General features: G+C 37.0%; 2 protein-coding genes across 2 annotated transcripts; one reads left to right on the top strand and one right to left on the bottom strand.

Moving 5' to 3' along the window:
- Positions 1-1,005: 1,005 nt before the first annotated feature.
- LOC105427728 (uncharacterized) lies at positions 1,006-3,934 on the bottom strand. The gene is made up of 5 exons (XM_011639600.3): positions 3,517-3,934; positions 2,756-2,903; positions 2,591-2,673; positions 1,922-2,066; positions 1,006-1,475 (listed from the first exon to the last, which is right to left on the bottom strand). Exons 1-5 carry the CDS (start codon positions 3,583-3,585, stop codon positions 1,282-1,284), a joined length of 639 nt encoding a protein of 212 aa, XP_011637902.1. The 5' UTR covers positions 3,586-3,934; the 3' UTR covers positions 1,006-1,281.
- An 881-nt stretch (positions 3,935-4,815) lies between these two features.
- Positions 4,816-19,629, top strand: LOC105427729 (ATP-dependent DNA helicase DDX31). The gene is made up of 9 exons (XM_011639602.3): positions 4,816-5,024; positions 5,180-6,001; positions 6,076-6,342; positions 6,415-6,635; positions 6,786-7,368; positions 7,453-7,680; positions 11,521-11,863; positions 16,168-16,369; positions 19,270-19,629. The coding sequence occupies exons 1-9, from the start codon at positions 4,959-4,961 to the stop codon at positions 19,469-19,471; spliced, it is 2,934 nt and encodes a 977-aa protein (XP_011637904.2). The 5' UTR covers positions 4,816-4,958; the 3' UTR covers positions 19,472-19,629.
- Positions 19,630-23,732: the final 4,103 nt, after the last annotated feature.

The raw sequence follows: 23,732 nt of genomic DNA, 5'->3' as shown, positions 1-23,732 counted from the left end.
ATGAAAAAAAAAGAAACTAATCAAAAAAATCTTAAATCTACATTTCTTCTACATTTCTTTTACTTTTGAAATAAACACAATGTTTACTAAAGCAACAAATTAATATATATAATAATATGTGCTATTAGGTTGTACCTCCCTACAACACAAATATATTACACGGAATCGATATGACAAATATTTCCAATAAATCGTATCAAGAGCTTTTCTATATCATCTGTTATGCGTTTGATCACTATTCTCAAAAGTATTGCGAAAAGTTGTAGCCATTCTTGGACAAATCGACCTCTATCCGCAGAGACGATCCATGCTGTATAGCGAATATGCTTGCATGCGATTCGAATCCAGGAAGTTTAAAAGTATTTTGACGTAAAACGCGACCATTTCTCATATTTTCTATGCAAGCACGCTCCGCCGAGAGCGCATTTGATACACTCTATTAGTCGCATCTCTCGACTGATTTATGAAGTTACTCTCCGCATTATTATACATTTTCCCCATTTCGAAACTGGGATTTACCGCAGCGAGGTTTAGTGGCTCGCGCATATTCCATTAGGCAAAGAAGATCAATAAGTATCTTCTCTCGCCGAGATTTAACATCTAAAACCTCAAAAATACCACGGTGTACGAATATATTAAAATCAATCAACTTAATCCGATATTTATAACATATCTTCAACAAAAATTTTCATATATTTTACTTGAAGTTTCTTTTATTGTTTCCTTTTTCACTTAATTAAATTTAAATTCAACGTGTCTTTAATACAAATTGTAATTTTCCATATTTTTCGTGCGCGCATGTATTGCAACAAACTTTGTATTATACTATATATGTCATATATTAATATTAGATAAATTGCCCATTAAATGGGTAAGAATCAAATTAATAAAATAATATAAATATTTTATTATAAATATTTTATAATAAAATATATATTTTTTTGTAAATATTTATAAATCTTTTATAGAAAAGTTTACATCATGCAATTCAAACAGAAAAGTTAATTATTTTATAATATAGATATTTATTTATATTACAAAAAAAACCAATGATTTATATTTATTAAATAAATATATCATATATAAGCGCGTGAGTCTTAAGTTATAACGGCCGTAGAATATTAAGAAAAATAAGCCTTCTCAGTCTCCTCCTTTGTATCTCTCATTGTTCTTTAAACAACCCTCTCAATCCTATAAGTTCTGGCAACAGCTCGCTTCACGCGGCAAATCCAGAAATGAGATTCATTTCGAAATTATCCATGATTCTTCATGGACTTTCTGCTATTTAGGTAGAATCGTTGGCGGTCGTGGTGATTCAAACATGGAAAAATTTTGCGAAAGAAAAGATGGTGACTTCAGGCCGTTATTCGTGGATATTGGTATGGGATCTAACACTGTCGATTCACAGTTCTGCTGCTCGTCGTACCATTGTTTTCGGGCTGTTTGCACGATCATCCAGAAATACACGTTCAAAACTGTAATTGTTTGTTAAGTTTACAATTGCTTTTGTACACCGTATTTTTTTATAGTGTCATAAAATTGACTTATGTTCACAAAAAAAATTAGCAACAGATCATTATACCTTATTATTATAACTTTTAAATTAATAACATTAAATATTTTTTTATAGAACGTTTGCAATAAGATTTCTCTTAAGATAAAATTCGCTTCGATATTAATTAAAAAAAAAAAAAAAAAAAAAAAAAAACAAATCTTCTTAATTTATTTACGTCATCAAATAATTTTCCATCAAACTTTCGTTTAAGGACAAATTAGACAACGATTAGTTCACCTTTAATTACAAATATAAGCTTGGCAGAGATAATTTAAGATTATATCACTGATTAGTCAAAATTGATTGATTATTAGAATGCATCCAATTTTTTTGTACAATCGTAAAAAAGATTAGAAATGTATTTACTCAAATAGATGCTGCATATCATAGTGTACCACATGTATATAGCAGCTTGTCGCTCATGTATTATGTGATCAGATAGCGCCACGGTCTGATCTATTATGCTAATCATTTGCAAATACATCCAAGGCACGGCGCATTTATGTCTCCTCTGTAAACATACGCGGAAGTTAACGTGGTCGTTAGCGAGTTAAGACAAGGCTGTTACGTGCTCGAAATACATCTCGCGGATAAAGAATGTTTGATGAATTTGTATTCGGTCGGTAGTGCCGCTACGACCTTTATCGTAAGAAATAATAAAAATCGCGCACTTTGCCTGCGAGTAAAATATTGTTTAAAAATTTTCCATCTTGTTGCTAAATATTTTGAAAAAAGAAAAAGAAATTGAGAGGCTTACAAAACTGATCGCGAGATACTTATATAGAAGGGAAATTAATAATTTACATAAATATAATATAAATATAATATGTAAAAAATGTAAAATAAAATGAAATATGAAATATAAAATAAAATATATAGCAAAATTGTTTGATTGTAGATCAACTTTTTTTTATTCGACTGTTTGTTTATTTACACGTGGCTAGGTCATAAGCTGGGTAGCTCTATATTAATTTAAATAATTGCAATATGGAAGTAAACAATTGACTAATAATAATTTCATGATAAATCACTTACCGATATCGATCCTAAAGCGAGATAAGCACTGGCCAAGAGAAACGAGACAACGTATATAAGAAAACATATCATCGCAGTTTGCGCTGAAACGCGCAACGTTACGTTACATACATTCGTTTGCAGAAGCAATTCACGCGTCTAACAATAAGTCTGATCGGGTTTTACCTTTTTTCTGTAGTTGCGTATATCTCACTGCCTGCACCCAATTCAATCCCAGCATGGTCCAAGTTTTAACGGATTCGAAAAAATCTTCATCTCCCTCTCGTGAGAAAAAGTTGCTCACCAACACGTTTATCAGTAGAATCGAAGTGGACTGAAAAAGGAATAAAGCAGAGTGATTTCTAAACAAATATAAATCATAGTAATTGATATAAATTTTCGAATTTTAGAACGACATATTTTTGTTCAAAAATATTTTAACTATTATTCATAAATTATTCTTGTGTCATAATGCTCTTTTTTATCTTAATGGAATATTGATAATATGAATTAACCCATCCAACCCAGAAACACAACAAAAATTTTAATAATAATTTTAAAATAATAATTTTATTATATGTAAATATCAAGTTTAAAATAAAACTATTCACAATTGATTTATTTGACTTTTTATTCTAAATTCACCAATATATATCACTCATTATTGACATTTTCAACAATATTGTATGCATGCTCATATCAAAGGAGATTGCGAAACAAATTTTATACTTTATCTTATAAGTATATTTAATTGTAATTATAACACAAATATAGATTTCATATTTTTCAGCATCATGTTTCGGCATGTTCGGTGATTTCATCTTATTTCTTCCGCACAAATGCGTTCAATATTAATATAATACATATAAATCAAACAGTACTTATACTCAATTCTAAATATATGAAAAGAATAGAACAGAGTAGAACACGTAAAATTTTCAACTTACCATTGTATATGCCCCGATTATTCTTGCCGCGAACGACACACTGATGCAACATAACTTACGAGTCTCCATGATGAATTAAACTTTTCGTCTGATCGCGTTGCCTCCCGGACACAAAATGCCTGATCTCACCGGTGTCACTTTTCGTGTTACCTTGCCAGACAATACTTGCATGATACGTTGTAAAAAGTGTAAACACACATGGCCGGAGGTAAATACACGTTTAGAGTGACAATCTCCAAAATTAATCTCGCACACCGTCGTATCGCGCGAGCGGCGCCTTGGTATTAATTGCTGAACCTGTTAGCGAATAATTAACGCCGTTCCGTCTGTCGAATGTGACAATTGTTAGACAGAAGCCTGGCTTTAACAGGCGCCATGTGAATAGAACCGTTCTGCCCGTATGATTGTTGGAACGATAATATTGCCTTGACTGCTTCAAAGTTCGAAAAGACGCATTAATGATTCACTCTTGTAATTATGATAATTAAATACGTCAGCATGTTACCGTTTTATTGTGTTTCTCAACAGGGGGTCGTTTAATTTTTTATAAAAACTTCTAGAACACATTTATTAAACATTTTGTCGAAATGCAAAACTTAATTTTGTAATATGTGTATGTATACGCGTGCAGTCTATTTTTTGACTATCAAAATTAAATCTTACAATTATTAACTTTAATTATATTAAATAAATATAAAAAATATTTTCTCTAAATTTATTTTCAAAGTTTTATTTTCAAGATAAAAACAAACTCCATGTTAAATAAGTGATTGATTTTTATATAACTAGATAAAGCAATAAAGTTTATCTTTTTAAATGTAAATTAATAAAAAATTTATTAACTTAATTTGAAATTTGTTAAAAACATTTGTTAAAAAATCTCCGAAATTTCGAAATATTATTTTATTATTTTCTATATTCATGTAAGAAATATATTCCTCCATATATACACATACAGATTTATATGTAATTATAAACATGTAATTATAAACACATACATACACGAAAAATAATAATAACATAACATTTATAATAGAAATAAAATTATAATCGTATGATAATAAAAGTATAATCGTATGATAATAATATATATTTTACATTAAGCGTGATCATATATTATATATTATGATGAGTCCACATGTTATAACAGTATGTTGGTTTTATATTAGTACAATCGTGTAATTAATATAATAAACTATTTTAATATTATATTTTTAACATAATTAAAAAATATATATTCTCATACAAAAATTATAGATACAAATCTGGGAAATTATTCATTCCGAAGTATGCGCATGCGCCAGCACTGGCGCAGTTCGCCACATGTTCTGCAACGTGCTTCGTATCACTTCGTGTGTTTATAACATTCCTTTATAGTTCGTATTCTTTTTTTGCACATTGTGCATAAGGAAAAGTGATTTTGTGATAAACAAACTCCTCCAATGACAATTCAAGATATGGATATCTGTTTAAATGTAACGACAGATCCAGTTGTCGCAACGAAAAAGGTAAGTACTTGGTTAGATTAATTTAGGTTAGGAGAAATTTGTAAACACGTGTACGCAAAGAATTTGCACAAATTTCATGCAGTTGTGTATAGTAACTGAATAAAAAAATAAAAGAGAAATTGATCAATTAATGTAAAATTAATATTTATGTTCAGAACAAGCTGAGGAGAACTGAGTTGTCCAAAATTAAAAGATTAAAGAATCAATCTTTTCATAAAGCTGCAATAGTAGGTAGCAAAGAATCAAAGAAAGCTGCGAATACACAAGAGATAGGGCACAAAAAAAGAATTAAACAAAAGTTATTAGCAACTATCTTTGCAAAGAAATTGAAAGAAGCAAATGCTGTCGTTCGAAATGTACAGCAGTCTAAAGTTTTATTGCAAGATAAAGATGCAACAGTGAAAAATGTAGAGAAAATTGAACAATCTGAAACAAATAAGAAAGATGTAAAATCTGAAAGATTTCCTTCTATTGCAAACTCTGATTTCGTAAATGAACCAACTATATCCTTTACAAAAACGAAAGGACATATTGGTAAAGTACTATTGGCGAAAAAAAGAGACACTTTAAAACATGAACCAAAGAAATCACTTTCTAATATATTTTCAAGTTCAATAAAAGATCAAAATAAATCAACTATATTAAACTTGACTCAAGAACATGAAATGTCTAAAGATAATTTTAAATTAAACAAAGAACCCAAAGCAGTAAATAAAAAAGAATCAATTTTAAAAACCCCCCAAAAGATAAATATCTTAGACAAAAGGAAGAAAAGAAAATATAAAGAGGAAATTGTGAGTAATGACAAAGAATCTGATAAAACTCCAAAATTAACACATAGAGGCAGTGGGAAAATTTCTTCTTTGTTTGGTAATAATCCTGATGTACCAACTATAGGCCAGCGATTTGTAAAACCTGTAAATGAACCAGTTTTTACAGAGATCACATTTGCAGATCTTAATATACATCCATATATGGTTTGTATTTTATATATATCATTGATATTTAGGACAAAAATATTTATAACAAAATAATATACTTCTTCTCATAGATATCAAACTTAGAACAGAATATGGGTATAACTAAAATAACAACAGTTCAACAAAAAGCGATCCCTCAAATATTCTTAGCTAAGGACGTGTTAATAAGATCTCAGACTGGATCTGGGAAGACATTAGCATATGCTTTACCCATTGTTGAACTATTACACAAAATTAGACCAAAATTAAATAGAAGTAATGGTTTATCAGCTCTTGTTGTAGTACCAACAAGAGAATTGGTTTTACAGACATACGAATGTTTTGTAAAATTGACCAAAGTGAGTTAGTTAATATATTTTAAATATCGTATCATTTATTAAACATCGAAATTATGTTTTAAATAATTTTAGCCTTTTACATGGATTGTACCAGGCTATATAATTGGTGGAGAAAAAAGGAAAGCGGAAAAAGCTCGATTACGAAAAGGACATAATATACTGATATCCACTCCTGGTAGATTATTGGATCATATAAAGAATACAAAAGCATTGAGGTTAAATAATGTTAAATATTTCGTGTTAGATGAAGCTGATAGAATGCTCGACATGGGATATGAAAGAAACATTTCTGAGTAAGTTTCTTATGTTTTTGCAAAACTATGACAAATTTTATAAATTAAAGTATTATTATTTACCGCATTAATATTATAAAAGTATAAAAATATAAATAAAATTATACCGATTAAAAAATTAATATTAATATTAATACTTGTGTAATTTAGAATAGTAAGTGCTTTAAAGGTATCATGCTCTAATGACCAGTCAGGATACGATGCTATGAAAATATTGAAGGAACATAATAAGAAGAAATTTACAGATGAAGAATGTGAAGAAATGTTAAAGGAAGATACTATAAAATCTAAAATAGAAGAAAATAAAACCGAGGAAAATAGAAAGAAACAAGTGTATCATTCAAGTGATGACAACGATAGTGATCAAGTCGTTAATATCATTCAAACGAAAAAAAGGAAAAGAGATACAAAACATTCTACTGTGAATCAAAAATCTGATTCGAAAACGGAAAGTGTTCGTAACACTGAGCGAGATTGTGAAAATCAATTGAGAAGACAGACAATTTTATTATCCGCGACTCTGACACAAGCCGTTGAAAAATTGGCGGGTCTCACAATGGATGATCCGATCTTCGTTGACGCGGCTAAAGAGAATGTAGAAATGAGTGGAGGAGATGCTAGTGAAATTAACGAAGATCTAATAGTTCCACAAAGTGTAATTCAGACTTACATAGTCACCCCACCAAAATTAAGAATGGTCACTCTAAGCGCTTACATTGCCGGGAGATGTCAGGTATGGAAAATTTTCCATTTTAGAAACTATTCAACATTATTCCAACTTGCGCATACAACGAGCATTCTTTATTTTCTACTTTAGACTCCTGGGCAACATAAGATAATAATTTTTATGGCCACGCAAGACATGGTAGACTATCATACCGAAATTTTATCTTCCGTTCTTACGAAACCAACAGATGACGACGAAGATTCTGACCCGTTAGTTGATGTAGAATTCTTTAAACTTTATGGTAATATGACGCAAAAGGAACGAACGGAGGTCTTCAAAACTTTTAATCAAGCAAAAAGTGGTGTACTACTGTGCACGGTAAGTCGTATATTTTATTAAAAATAATTTTAAATAGTATAAAATAGTTTTAAAACTATTGGAAAATTACTGAATATATTTCAAAGTGAATCATAATTTTCCTTATGAAATATGATAATATGAAATGATTGAGGAGAAAGTATTGTTATAATATGTTATTGAAAAGCAATATAAAAAAATTTTGAAATGATGAAATGGAATTAAGATTTTACTTGAGAGAGAATTTCAGTACAAAAAATATATCCATCAGAGTATACTTTAAAAAATTAAATGTTAATGTATATATAGATTAAAAATAAGCATAAAATGAAAGCGTTGAAAAATTAAGAGAGAGAGAATACAACGAAAGAAAACTCAGGGATATCTGTCGGCACTCCCTGAGCTGTAAATTACTTCGTGGCTTATTCTTTCGAGAGGGAATTTAATACCTCTGGACCCACGCTGTGTGTTCGGAGGTTAAAAATTATGCAGCCACATGAAGCCTTCGTAATGAGTATAATTACGATCATTTGTCTGTTCCCTGTATCCGCGCTTACTTCATGAAGCGATTGTTTAAGAGACCGAATTGCAATAATATTATTTTTTTTTTTTAGTGATTACTAATTCTCTACAAAACAAAAATTGCATCACTTTTCAATAAAATCTTTAATCGGAAGATATTTCTTATTCAAATAATAAATACAGTCGAAATATTTACTTATTTGCGATATATACCCATAGAAGTGCCTGTTTTGCTAATTACATTCCGTGAACGGCATAATTAATCATGACGCGATAATGTTTGCGAGGTAACGGATAACTTTCTTTCTCCCCGGCGCTAATTACATTCGTATTACATCGGTCGAATTAATCTGACGTCGAATAACAACGCAATTTTCTGATTCGCATTGAACTCTCGGTGACTGCCTTAACTGCCGTAATTATCGGTGAAAGCGATCGATTTCGTCGTTAGACGTGAGGACTGTCAAAAATAAAACGATGATCTCATTTCTTCATCGACCAATTTAGATTTTAGTGTGAAATACTGTTATGGTACTTTCACGTGTTTGAAAGTATTGCGAATATCGGAAGAACGCATGCAAAAGAAAGAAAAAAAAATAAAATAAAAATAAAAAGGGAAATATTAAATCGCGGTAGGATTTGCGAATTGTGAACTTCACGATCGGCGTCACGCGAACGAGTGACAACTTATGCACCGTGAAAATTAATTCTTTTCCATCAGGCGATCTCGTAGAAATCGACTCGAAAATTCCGAGATCTCACCACGGATTCTCGTTATTCTCTCTACTACCCTCGTTAAGCTCTATACATTGCGATTAATTGGCGACCCGTTCTTTCGAATCCGCGCCTCAAACCCGTGTCACGAATCGCCCTGGAAAGGAGAACAGCAAAATCAAAATCTACAAAACTGATTCTGAATATAAATATTTCGAATATTTCGTTTCGTTCACCAGACTTTATAGCTTTCTTTTCTTAAGTTTTATTCATTCTCAGATTTCATACTCGGATGGCATATGCCTGCGGCAAAACAAATTTTGAATAAAGAAATTATAGCGTGTATATAATAATAATTCTGCGACGCAATTAAAATATAGAAAGATTAAAATTACGATCAAATATATTTAACACTTCTTAAGAAGCATGCGAATAATATTTAAAAATCTGCAACGTTTTATGGTAATGTAAACGTTGATTAAAATATTCCAATACTTACTATTTTAACGAAGGACATTTATATTTTTCTTGAATTATTTTAATATTATCTATTTTATTATGCAATATTTTAAATCTTTAGGCTTTGCTTAGCATCGTGCAAATATAAATTAAACAATGTTGCATTTTTATCATTATAAGAAATACTTATATATTTTATTTTTATATTTCATTGTTTGCCCATTAGTTATGCGATATCTTTTTTATCCGAAATTTTTTTTTTTTTTTAGAAAGTCGAATTTAATTAATTTTAATTAATTAAGAATATGAGATTTCACAATTTTAAATTATTTCTCTTCTGCCTAAAAACAATTACTGCAATAGATTTGTCATGATTATCAAGATTATCCAGAAAATTCGAAATAATGAAAACACGTGTATAATTATATATTAAGGGCATGTCACACGTTCATTCAGTTATTATTACATTTCAGAAAGATTTCTGAATCCCAGTCGTGCGAACGTATTGATGTAGTGTTTGTAGAGGCACGAGGGAGAAGGAAGGAAACGGAATAATTTACTTACTGTGTACTTAGAGAGACGTCCGGCATATTTAACTCCTTAATGTTGATCCACGGAATGTGCGATGGCAGCCGCCCACGTTTTACGGCGTCGCTACCACGTAGGTTTTACGGCCGCGTTATTAATTTCCACGTTGAAAAGCCACGAGGGCACCCGCGGCCGGAATGTTCCGCGGCTCTCAGCGGTAGTGGATCCGGATCCACGATGTGATCTATGGCCCGAGTGAGATGTTTTGAACGGGCGATCCGTTCTCGATCCCGCGATCCCGGTCCCTTTCTTAAACGATCGTTTGTCTTAATCGCCGCCATCGATCGCTCCTCGGCTCGCCGCTCTCCTTACGTGTGTTGAAACCGGTGGCAGGTATCGGTGCTTGTATCGTTTTAATGTGCCAAGTGTACTTGCTCCGATTGCGAGCACCATGCGAATGATTACAATTACGAGATGTGTTAAACTTTAGAGGGATATCCCTTGACAAAATTGACTCTCGGGAGTGGCAATTTAAATTGCGATAATATTAATTAGTTAATGTTAAACGCTTAACCACTTTTTTTATTTCTCATTTTTATAGGCGTTAATAGGCATTTCTATTTTTCAAAGTTATATAAATCATTTCGTGTTAACAATAAGCATCAGCGTTTTTTTTTTTTCTTTTTCACCTAATCGTTTTTGCTCTCATTAATATTCTTAATCGCGCGGAATAAACAGCCAGAAATTACTTCATCGATATTCATCAAACGATAAGATATAACGGAATATCACAGGGTGAGCTCGAGAAAGATTCGGTCTCGATTTATTCTGAAAGGTCGAAAGGGGGCTTCTTTCTCGTATTCCTTCACGCTGGCGCCCGGATCGCGCCGTCGTCGACGTATGTTGAATTAATAGCAGGAAAAGATGTAATAAGAATACACGGATACACGTCCGTATCGTGCCGCGAAAGAATTCCGGGATGCCGCCGCGACGCCCCCCACTGGTGGTCTGGGATTAGTCCCCGGGGCCCGTCAAGCGGAGAGACTCGGTGAGGCTCTCGCCGCGGTAAATCATCGACTAGCCGAACGTAGAAAATCAGGGCCGTGCTCAAACGTTCGCCGTTGGGGTCTCGCAGCGGGCGCCTGCTGCCAGCCGCGCGCATTCACGTCGCCACAAAACGAGAAATCGCCGCGGTTTGTAAGACATTTGTACCAGCAGGTCGCAGACTCGCCGTTGCCGCTCTTGTTCGTGGAACGAGGCACTTCTCCGGGGGGGGGGGGGGTTTGAAGCGTGATAACTACCGAGGACATTGTTCCGGACAAATTGTGACGGAACGACGACGTTCTGGTTCTCATCTGAATTGTTCAATTTCAAATTCGAACTGCCTCGAGAACTACCATTTCGATCTAAAAGAAAAAAAAAAAAAAGAAAAAAAAAGAAACCTTCGAGTTACGTCTTTCTTATGGACATTTATTGTCGCAAATGATCGTAATTTATTATTAGTTAAATAGCGAATTTAAACTATCTTATTCTTGTCTCGGTAAAACAAAGGTTTTTTTTTTTTTTGGGGGGGGACAACGAACCGCCAATTAGGACCAAGGTGTATGTAAAATATATCTTTCCATCTCAATTATTTAGGATGTCGCAGCTCGTGGCTTAGATATGCCGAAGGTGGATTACGTTATCCAGTATACGGGTCCAATTTCGGCTAGAGATTACGTTCATCGAATCGGTAGAACCGCGCGCGCGGGATGCTCCGGCACCGCGACAATCTTCCTGACACCTTCGGAGATCGAGTTCGTGCGGATGCTCGAGTCGAGGCGTATCAGAATCAAGCAGCAGGACATGAACGATGTTCTGGATAAGCTACTGGGACCCCTCTCCAAGCACAACTCCGTGCAGGCAGCGGCTGTCGCCCTCCAGAACGATTTCGAAGATTTAGTGTTGGAAAATCAGCAACTTGGCGCGAAAGCGTGTAAAGGTAAATGCAACATTTTATAATGCGCTCACTACGTGATAAATCACATGTACTTTTCTTTTGATTTTATAAACTTAAATTATAATCAAGATTTGAAAATCGAATGTCTGAAAGACTGGGGCTTTTTTGCACAGTTATGATTTTGACATTAAAAATTATTCGAATAATTAATTGTCTTGATTGACTAAAATAATATAAAGAAACTTTCTCTATATGCTCTTTATGCCAAGAACGAATTTATTCTCTTTTTTTTATTACCGAACTTGTGAGTTGAAATAAAAAAGTAGCCATGTTAGAAAAGAGATATTTAACGGTAATTTTTTATCGCCTCTTTCGCAATAAATACAATACATAAATGGGATGTAATACTTAACTAACTTTTGAGCTCCAGTCTTTTCTAATTTTATGAATTTGACACTGTGATATCGATTAAAATTTAATTGGTACGATAATGAGGCAGACTATTATATAACGAATCGTGCTGTGCTACATAGATAGTTACGTAATTCCTTTCTAGTTAGCATATATATTCCCGTGTATATTTTAAGAGGTACGCGTGTAATAAAAGCTTAAATCTTTACTTTCGTGAGAGGCAAAGTGTTGATGAGGAGTTGCGAAGGATGAGCGAACATCTACTTTGACGCAGTTGGATTGTAACGAAAGCGAGCTGACTTCAGGGTAGACTAAGCCAATTCCAGCGAGCACCCCACTCGCATATAAAGCAACCCCTACGCGTACACGTTATGGGGCTCTTATTCCGTCTCCCTTCACATTTGCCTCGTTCGCCACTTGGATATTTACATAGTGTACGGACGAGGAGGGATGATCCTGTTTGCTATGCCACGGTTACTCTATTAGGGTCGTTACGGAGAAGAATTTATTTGCTGCAATAATAAATCCATTATACCCGGTCTAATACTCGTGAAGTGAAGACATTAGCCCTCTTCATATTCGACGACTTTTTTCCCGCGAATCTATTTGCCTTTTCATATAAATATCGTCAGTTAACTTGTTGCTTCCTTAAACCACTTCTCTGCTACTTTATTTGAAGCTAAAGTTATAAATATGAATATACACACAGTCCTGAACTGACTTTTTTTTTTTTTTTTGTTATCAAACTTGAGAAATTTTAGAGAAATCTCTGCTGCACTGGCGCGTTAATAATAACAACACAAACGAATTTCGAAGATTACTTTTGCGAAAGTACATTAATGACTGATATTATGTCGATTGCTATAATCGCACGAACGACGAGCGTTTCCAAAAAGGAAATTCGGGACCATTAATCTTTCTAAGAGGTTTTCGAGCTTCGAAATTGTCCCGCATCAGCCGGGGCTTTACACGAAGGTTAGCCACGGTTTTTGAGCGCTTAGCCGCCCCAGATTTGAGTGACGTTACACAGCTAACCACTTGACCGTTCCTCCGCACGTACCGAGTGATTGATAGATTAATTGCTGCCGCCATTCGTGACCGTATTGCACTTTTCGCATCGGAAACCGAGAGAGCGAATGAGAGGCAAGCAGGAAGTGGATAACAAATTAGTTAACATCTCTCGACATATCTATAGTGATCATTTGCGTTTACTGTCCATCATTCGTCTGTTCTAAATACATGCTTATATCGATAATTTGCTTTAAAAACACTTGGGGAAACTTCTCGTGACAAAGAAAAAATATTTAGAGAAAGATGTTTTTGTTGCGAAACGTTTCTATTTATTTTAAAGACAATGACTATAGGAATTGTGCATTGCATTTTTTAAAATTACGAAAAAGTTGTCAAAATAGTATCGCTTAAGATGATGTATCTCTTATTTGGTATTAATTTGTAAACGCAAGTTAATACTAGAAATATTAACTTGATATTTAAGATTATTACTTTTCGTTTAGCCGAAAGAGATAACGAAAAACTTAAACTTTTGTATGTAATATGCGCAATATAAGATATATTTTACCAATTTTTTATCTATATTTCTCATTCTTTATTTATTTTATATTTTTATGTCATTTATGTTTAACAATATGAAAACAATGAGACGCGATTTAAGTAAATTACCGGTTTATATTAGACAACTTTCCAAAATAGAATTATTTAAGGATTTTAAACAAAAATTATTTGTCAAGATTTTGAATATTTTTTTTTTTTTTTATTTCCATTTTTATTAATTTTACTTAACACGCATCTGCTATTACCTTGTGATAATTAATAAAAATCAGTCGTACTTAAACCAGTGAATAGCGCCATATATTGTATATAATACAAGCCATAGCGTTGGAATTAAGATCGTAAAAATGTTCATACAACAGGCGCACAACAATGGAAAATAGCGTGACACGTGGACACGTTCTGCGTTCTTCACAACAATTCCGAAATTTATCTAATTCGCGACCGATGCGGAGGCCGGTCGACGAGCGGAGAAGTGGAAATCTCGCTAATTCGTAACATTATCACCCCAATAGACTCGAACAGCCTTCAATAGCAAGTACAGTTCTATAGAACGACCCCCGAGCTGCGACCCTCGCCACTAACCTGAGGGATTCATCCACTCCCATCCCATATATACGATTTGAGCCTCATGTCGCTCGCTCGGCTATATTCTGTTCATCGTAATTTTCTGCCAACACAAATATATAATACTTGGATCACTTCATCTTTCGCATCTTCTTCTATCCGATTTAATTCGATCAGGCAATTTATTTGATTAAATTTGTTGAAATAATGATAAATACAAATTGAAATGCATATTGCACATGGCATATTGAGTCGCATTCGTGCAATCTAAGATGGCTAATAAATTCGCCTGTATTCCACATGTTTATAGTTTAGAGCTTTCGCGACAGCGCTTGTTTGAAACGGACCATATTTTGTTAATTATTATTATGAGAACTGTGACACTGCTGAGCTAATCTCGCACACTCATCGCGAGTTAGATCGAATTCAGTGTATATCGTTCGCGCGCCTTTCACAGGGGGTGGCCGACACAATCCAACCACTGAATGTGACTTCCGCCAAAACCACTTACGCTTTGTGGCGAGAGACTCTTAACAATGCGATACAGGATACAAATACAATAAGACGCAGTTACATCACTTAGGAACAATACTACCCCACTCTTACACCCCCCCCCCCCCCGTTTCTTCCCGCCACTCTGGCTTCTCAGCTAGACACCGCCCCCACGTGTGATTTATGTGCTAAATGGAGAAAAACATTTCTCCCTTTTCAACGCTGACACCAAGCCACAAGAAAGACTCCAGCAGTGTTTCTTATGTAGGGAAGAGTCGAGATTGGAAGCAGACGGAAATCAGGATGGAAAATGTTGAGACACAAGTCCGATCGCGAGAAAATTATAAATAGTTATAGTATAAAAATTAGAAATTAGTCACAAGGGAACGTGCAACTAAATCTGTTCGATCATATTCAGCAAAATAGATGCAATTAGATATAAAAACAATAATGCACAAACTGCATTTATTGAAAAATTAGTGATTAATGTTTTGAAAAGCACGAAATATTTTATTCCATTATTATAATCTTCTTACGTGAAATATTTTCACTAGTATACAAAAATTTGGACGATTCGACGTTCACTATGAACGGCGAAGGCTAAATTCTACTCTATTAGGGTTGAGAGATTTTTCACACGAAACGGCAACGATGTGCACATGTCGAGTTCTCTTAGGACCAGAGATCCCCCGAGTTTCTCACCCGTGCGCACAAGCAAGAGACGTTAAGAAGGGACGCGAGGGTGACTATTAGCTCCAGCACTTGACTCGACTACCCTCTCCTCACCGTTAATGCTCCTTAATAGCCCGCCACGGGGCGCGCACACACCCCACGAAATCGCGCGGCCCAACCCCCGTGGAACCACCTAATGGAACTGCGATTAATAAGGGCGCACTACATGTAACTGATCATTACATTCAAGAGATGCACGTGACCTCTTAAACGTAGACGAGATAAGTGTCCTTGACGTTGCACCTCTTGATTTTATTCGTATTTTAGACGTAGCTCTTCTTGCAAGATAATATATATTTGAATTTAGCGCTTCGCTGTATTAATTGCAACGCACACTTGTGCAACGATTTTGTAGCACAGAAGTTGTAATTAATTTAAAATAAGATACATATTTATTCCTTTAAGCACAATTATCACTTAATTATCTCATACCGCAAGAATAATTACATTGGTACATTCCTTATTGTATTTAATGTCTGCAGATAATCTGATATATATTATCTGCAATGGGAACAGCGGGTAGATAGAAAGGTAATTGTTTTATTGTTTTTACATTGTAATTTTTTTTTCTGTAGCATACGTCTCCTGGGTGCGTTTCTATTCGAGTTATCCGCGCGACATGCGTGAGATATTCAATCGAAAGGAACTTCATTTAGGTCACTATGCCAAGAGTTTCGCATTGAGGGATCCACCGCAACGAATTGGCGGAATCGGCAGGAAGTTGCGCGAGAAAGAAATCTCGACACCTAAGCATAATAACCGTTTATCGAACAAGACGTAAGTATCAAAATTCTCTTTTTTTTTTTTTCTACTTTAATTCGCGAATGTAATGAAATCGTTGTTCGTTGTTCAACATACGAAAATCCCAATCGACATGTTTTCAAAATTCCATTTGTTTCTGTCGAGACATCACGGTACGGAGAAGAACTTTGGAAGCGCACACCTCGCATAGTCACGCATAGTCACGCATAGTTGCGATAAACAATATGTTCCCATTTTGGGAGAGGACATCGCAAATGGTCCGGTTGTTGACCCGCTCAGCTGACGTTTCAGCCGCGCGATCGCGGAGCCCGTCGTCTCCGGAGTGACGGTATTAATGACGGATTCACGCGTGGCTTGGCGTGTTAACCGCGGCGCACATCCCTGGCGGCCACCTCCTCGCCGCCCACCCCTCCGCGTGCGAGCACGCGCGTGCACACGCGTGCAGGGCGCGCACATGCCGTGCGGGATAACTCGGTGCGGCTCCTGGAGAGGTTGGATGCATCAAAACTGTCGCTCTGTGTCATCCGTCATGTACGACGAACGAGCGGACGTGTTCTACGGTGGCTGGCAGCCATAAGCCATACGGCTCTCATCGTGTGCTCGTCCTCGTTGTGGTACCCATTCTCCCCCGGCCGCGTTCCCTCCATTTCGCTCCGTCTAAATCGCGTCATCTTGCTCGCTCGCGACAAATGTATCTCGTTCCTTCTCTCGCTGTTCTGCTTCTCTCTCTCTCTCTCTCTTTCCCTCTCTCCCTCTCTCGCGGGCGCGCGCGTGTTCTACCTTCATGCGGTGTGCATTTCACATGGCACTCTGCTGGCTTCTGCCCTTCTCCAGGCTTCTCTCTGTCTCCCCCCCCTCTCTCTCTCTCTCTCTCTCTCTCTATCTTTATCTCTCCATTGTTCATAATTATACAATACGGCTATTAAACAGACTGATGCGACCGCTACTTCCGGTCGTGGCTGCGCCATTTACGGAAACCACAGGACGAGCACGGGTCTCCCTCCTCTCTTTGCCCCTGTCATTCCGTCTCGCTCGCGTTCTCGAAATCCTGAAACTGTCACCTACCTACCCGCTCGCATGTTTCTTCTTCCCGCTCGTGTGTGCCCTCTTGCGTGCCCTGATTTTTTGACACGAATGTTTCCCGCCCTTCATTCATGCATTATTCTGCTTTTAATTTCGGTGAACGTAATGGCGTTGTGTAGAAACATAAATATCTTTCTACAAGTTTCCTATTTTTGTTTTAAATAAATATTACTTATATCGTTTATATAATATTTAAATGTGATTTTGCTAGAGTTACATCAGTTTTTATATGTCTAGTTTTTTTTTTTTAATTATAGGTATAGTTAAAGTATTTTATATTTGTTGCGCTCTCTCTCTCTCTCTCTCTCTCTCTCTCTCTCTCTCTCTCTCTCTCTCTCTTCTCTCTTTTGCTACATCTTCCACTTACATACACACACGCACGTTTCGTCCGCCGCGCTTTCTTTTCACGGCCACAAACGAGCCAAGTCCAACCACCACGGGCGCTTCGTAATTTCTACGCCAACGTCCCTTCTACTTCATGTATCACGTCGTCTACATCACACGCGAGTGTGATGTAGACGACGTGATACATGACACTTCCCGCGTTTTTACCGAGCTTTATAATTCTTGTAATTTCTCTCTCTCTCTCTCTCTCCCTCCCTCTCTCCCCCTCTCTCTCCCCCTCTCTCTCCCCCTCTCTCTCCCCCTCTCTCTCCCCCTCTCTCTCCCCCTCTCTCTCCCTCTCTCTCTCCCTCTCTCTCTCCCTCTCTCTCTCCCTCTCTCTCTCCCTCTCTCCACCGACCACCGTCTCTTCTATCTGCCCTTTTTTTCGCGTTACGCACGGCGAATCTTTTTCCTCGAGACCGGCATTACGCATTAACGTGTTTAATGCGATTTGAATGGGCGTGCTTTGGGTGAGCACGACTGGTGCCCTCCGCACGGGGAGAGAACGAGTCAGTTTTAATGGGTGAAAGGCGGGCACTGAGCTGACGGTCCAATGGATCGAGAGACGACCACGGTGTACGCCTCTGTGGGTGCGATTACCTATACATTTGTGTGCGTGTCTTAGCCCAAGTATGTTTGTGAATGTATTCATGCGTGTGCTTGATGCGGTTTCACGTCGTTTTTCTTGCAGAACTCTACTGCAGAATCGTGTAAGACTGGCGAAAATGTTCATTGCCATCGTTTCTATATCAAATACTTTATCGCTGAAACTATCATTCTGCAACTTGGAAAAAAAAATAGAGCAAATTTTATATATTTATATATCTTTTGTATTTCTAATTTAGAATGATTTGATTGAATATTACTATAATTTCGGAAACTGTTTTATTTAAATTAGTAAAATAGAAACTAAATTTTGCCCAAATTACTTCGTTTATATAATTATTTAGATGTAAGATAAATTCTTTTACCAGATAAATAAGGATACAAATTTTAAACGATATTTTTCCATTTTCGTTTCGTTTTATGCATATTATTTTATATATAATTTCTTCCATCTTAGTTTAAAAAATCGTAACTACTGGAAAGTAGTTGGTAGCAAAACTTGTATATGAATTACCAGTTAAATAATAAGAGCCATTGTCGGCAAATAACGCGCACTTCATGCGTGACGCGAGGCGGTGGACAAAAACAATAGTGGCGAACATGAAATTCGGTACGGCAGTTGATGGAAGCCCACCTCCGTTTCGTCGGCAGGGTGTATCGTCGCGTTTTGATGCGTACGCGCGCGTCCTATTTTCTTTCTTTTTCCTTTTTTTTTTTTTTGCCTCAATTTCCGATTACCGCGCTCTGTCCTCACCACATGTCGTTTACGTCGAATTACCGAAAATTGCGGGTTAGTCCCTAATGTGAGAATTAAAGTGCACGTCGGTTACTCTCGCTTTCAGATCTGACGGAATGCCGCAAAAGAAGGAGAGGTCTCAAGCTGGCGACGGGCAAAGAACGGGATTGTTGAAGAAGGTCAGAATGCTCAACACCTCCGAATACGATAGCGGCCTCGAACCCCTAAAGAAGCCAAAGAAGTATTCGATTATACACCTTGTAAACAGAAACATTACGTATTCACAAGGAGCGATTTCACGTCTGTGATTCGCTCCCTGTAAATACGCACTCGCATGTTTTTAACCTTGACATCTTATTGACATTTTATTATAAATGTTAAATATTATAGGCTAATTTGTTCCTATTTATTAACCTTTCAAATACTAGTTATCTTTTCGGAATTTTTAATATTAAAATCACCAAAATATACATCATTTCGTAATTTTTTTTACATCTGTTATGTCTTATAATTAAATATAGAAATGATATTTATTATAAATTTTATTATTTTGAATATTTCAAAGGAATCAATTTGTTTCAAATAAGTAACAAATTCCTAGAGTTGAATCCTAATATAAGCATAATATAATTTTGTAATATGCTCATTTTGTTAAATTAATAACGATTAGATATTTATTTAATTATATTTTCTATTTTTTTCGAATGCGTTTTTAATGTCGCTTAACATCATTCCTGTAATACGTTCTTCACTTTTTTTACTTTAATGGTTACTAATTGGTGGCAAATATGCTGCGGCAAAATGCAGTACGACGGAAAATGCCGGGTTTAGGGAAATTAAGTGTAATGATATCGCGCTAATCGCACAGTACGAGCTACGTCGAATGCGTTTTTGCGGTCACGAGATCGCTCAATGTTTAAACTCCCTTTTCGCAGCCGGCTCCGCTTATCTCATTCTCCTCACGATAATTAGCAATCGCTTTTTGATAGTACGTACTTACAAAACCACTATTTCGCCGGCGTCATAACGATATCACGCTAATTGCGCTTTCGTTTCCACTCGAGCACACCTACGTAGTCACGAAATTGCAACTTGCTCGATTGTTAGGATCGAATTTAATGACCATTAAGAACCTTTTTTTTTTTTTACTTTAATTAGAAATCGCTTTATTAGTTTTTAAAGTTTATATTGTATAAAAGAATATTATTTGTTATCTTAATCATTTTAGATGTGTTTCAGAAACATTCATTTATTGCTATAATTATAATTTACAAGATTTTTTCATTTTTTAATGTTCCAATGAATTTGCGGACGAATTTGCGCGAGTGCCTCTCTTACTCTTATATTATAGTATTTATATTACTCTTATATTATAGTATTTATAGTACTCTTATGTTATATTATAATATAGATGTATAAATATTAAACGATTCAATTTGGCCCTAGTGCACTTTGAGGTCAGAATAAAACACGACTGGCAGTAACGTTAGAAAGCTTAGACTGCATACACCCCGTATAACACCTACGTATGTAGTTACATGTGTATCGCGATAGAATTAGGAGTTTCGTCACCGAGGCTAATTTGCCAAAGGATGCTAAAGAGCTAACACGTCCTGCGGTGCTTCTTTCCTGGCTTCCTCGGACTCGATTTCAGATAGCGCAAGGGCGAAAGAGGGAAAAAGAGAGAGAGAGAGAGAGAGAGAGAGGATCACGCATACGCACAAAGGATCTCGGCACGTGATTGCACAGCTATGTGCTGGCAACGAACGGGAACGCATTTTTGTAGAGAAGGGAGGGGAGAAGAGGGTAGCATCGGACACGGGGCATGTCGACGAGGAGGCCCCCCTCGCGGAAGGATCCCTCGCGGAGGAAGAGCGGTGAAGAGACGTCACGGGGACGATGGAAGAGGGACGCGCGGGCACGCGAAGGGTATGATTAATACGCGAGCATTATTTTCGGATTTTTTGCCGCGCGATCCGCGAGCGCAAATTGCTTGCAAATAAAGGCGGCGTCGGGTGACTATCGCCGCCGGTAGGACGGTCGGCACGACGACGACGACGGCGGCGGCGGCGGCGGCGGCGGCGGCGGCGGCGACGGCGGCGGTGGTGGCGGTGGCGGCGGGAACGACGGAAAGGAAGTCACGGAAGGAGGCCGAGAGCTCGTCCCGAGCTTAATTTAATTTAATTATGCCCTCTTTCTTCGCTACCAACGCGCCCGAAGATAGATGGCGGCCACGGAATCTCGCACGTCTCGCCTCGGCACGTTGCGCCGCCCCGTGCGAGCGTAACCGCGATTTCCGCGACATAATTCGATCTCCATCCAAATTACGCGAGTCTTAAATTAACAGCGAAGTCCGCAGACTTTTCCTTTTCTTTTCGCACAAATTCCACAGATTGAAAAAAGATATTTTTCAGAAACGTTTACTTCCAAAGGAAGCATAATCAACGAATGATAATAAATTATTTCTTATTTTCTTATTTACTTATGTAATATTCCTGATTACTTCCAAACAGTAACTTTCCATCGACACACAATCGTTCGCAATTTATCTTTTTTTTTTTCCCCCAAATAAAAAGTGCATACATCTTTAGTTCGGAACGCGCTTTGTTAAGAAATGCTACTTAGCTCTTATTGCGCAATACGGTACGATCACGCGGCGCACTTTGGCGCGGCTGATCCGCGTTTCGCCATACGCAACGGCACGCGATTTAATTCAATCGCGCGGGTTTCCGCGTTGACGGATACGTTTTCGAGCGCCGCCTAGAGCGCGCGTTGTTACGCGGTTTGGCGCTTAAACGCCGCGCGAATTAAGGCGGACGCGTGATTGATCGCGGTGATAAATCGATCGTCTTGGGCAACATCACGCCGACATATGTTTATCGCGCGATCTGATGAAAAGCCGCGTTCGCAATTTAATTTAATCGCGCGCGTTATTTCGCGCCGACCGCCGCGTGTACACATTTTCGAAACCCACCCAAGTGGCCATCTGCGAGCGGCCGCATTAGACGCGCGAGCGGAGCAAAGAGTGCGATATTTATTCGTAATGCGCATCGCAATTCGTCGTGCCGCGGCATCAGTCATAGTCATCGCGAGCGAGCGTGCGCGCGCTCATAATGAACCGTACGATTAGGATATCCCGTTTGTTCGTTCGTTCGTTCGTTCGTTCGGCGAGTGCGTTCCAGGGGAGTAAACGCGACTCACGGAGACCGAATAAAAAGATGCCTCACGGAAACAGGGGCGGATTTATACGTAAGTCAATGAGACGTACACATTTTTAGAGACCGCCAATCATCGACAAACTTCTCCAAATAATAATTCTACTGTAAAATATTTATTAATTTTTTTAGAGTTAAATTAAAAAAAAAAAATAAAATTTACTTTATCTTAATAATCAAATTTTTTAGAGATAAAAAAATTGAAGAAATCTTCTTTTATAGAAATAAAAAAGAATGGCAACTAAATAAAATATTTCTTATACAAGCAGAGAAAGTAGAAATACATATATGAACCAGAATAAAATAATTTGAGATAACAATCGTTTTGACGCTACAGAAAACTATTTATCATTATATAATACATAAAAAAATATTGAACATAATGAACATATCTTAAAAATTCTAATTTTTTTCAATGAGATCAAGCTATTTATAATCCTCCCTTCACTCGTGTACCATATACGCGAATTTTAAAGGTCGGCTTCAAGCCTCGTTGTTATCCGCTCCTGCGAGGAAAGAGGATAATCCTCATTATCGCGAGATATGCGCAGCTTGAGTCCGATTAACATGACGAAAAAAAGAAGGGCCGCAGGGACCTGGGACAAGAAAGGGCCCACTGCGAGGACCGACTATAACCACCCTACGCCCGCTTCTCGACGACCGCTTCTTACGCGTGAAACACCCGCGGTGACGTGCGGCCGGCTCTTTCTAATACAGAGCGCAAAAACGTAAGCACTTATAAGAGGCGTCGATTATTCCACGTGATTACCGATTTCCGACCAGTTAACGACTTTTTCGAATCGCTTACACTGCCGCGCTCGGACGCTTATTACGCGAGTCATTACCGCGCGTATCTCGCTTGTTGCCTTTGGATTTCACGCCTCGAATCGGCATCGATCCCTCGCCCCGTGTATTCGTTCGAAATCGAGGTCGAAACGCACGAGGTCTGTAACGAATCTTCGACATGCTTTGACATTCTTATCCTCGCGTCGTCACATAATCGTTTCGCAACGTTTCATTAACCAGTCCGTACGTCATTGATTTTGAAGTTCTTACTTCAATCAAGTTTCTCGACTTCGTTAATCGCTGCTTGGTACGGTGGAAAATATTAGGCAATTAGACAGATGGCGAATTTTGCGTTTGTCTTCTTATAATATATAATTTTGAGACAAATGACAGATATAAATCTTGCAGCGTACTTGCGATGAAAGAAAGCCTAAGCAAAATTGCATTTGCTTTAATTCCACCACTTTTCCACCACATGAAGTCAACGTTTGTGTCATACGACGTGCTATTTACTCAGACAAAAGATATTGCAAACGTTACGGACGTTAAAATAACGTACAACTTGCGT

Source organism: Pogonomyrmex barbatus, unplaced genomic scaffold (assembly GCF_055798465.1).
Source record: "Pogonomyrmex barbatus isolate J1 unplaced genomic scaffold, ASM5579846v1 scaffold8, whole genome shotgun sequence".
Taxonomy (NCBI): domain Eukaryota; kingdom Metazoa; phylum Arthropoda; class Insecta; order Hymenoptera; family Formicidae; genus Pogonomyrmex; species Pogonomyrmex barbatus.
This window is presented reverse-complemented; position numbering and strand designations above follow the sequence as displayed.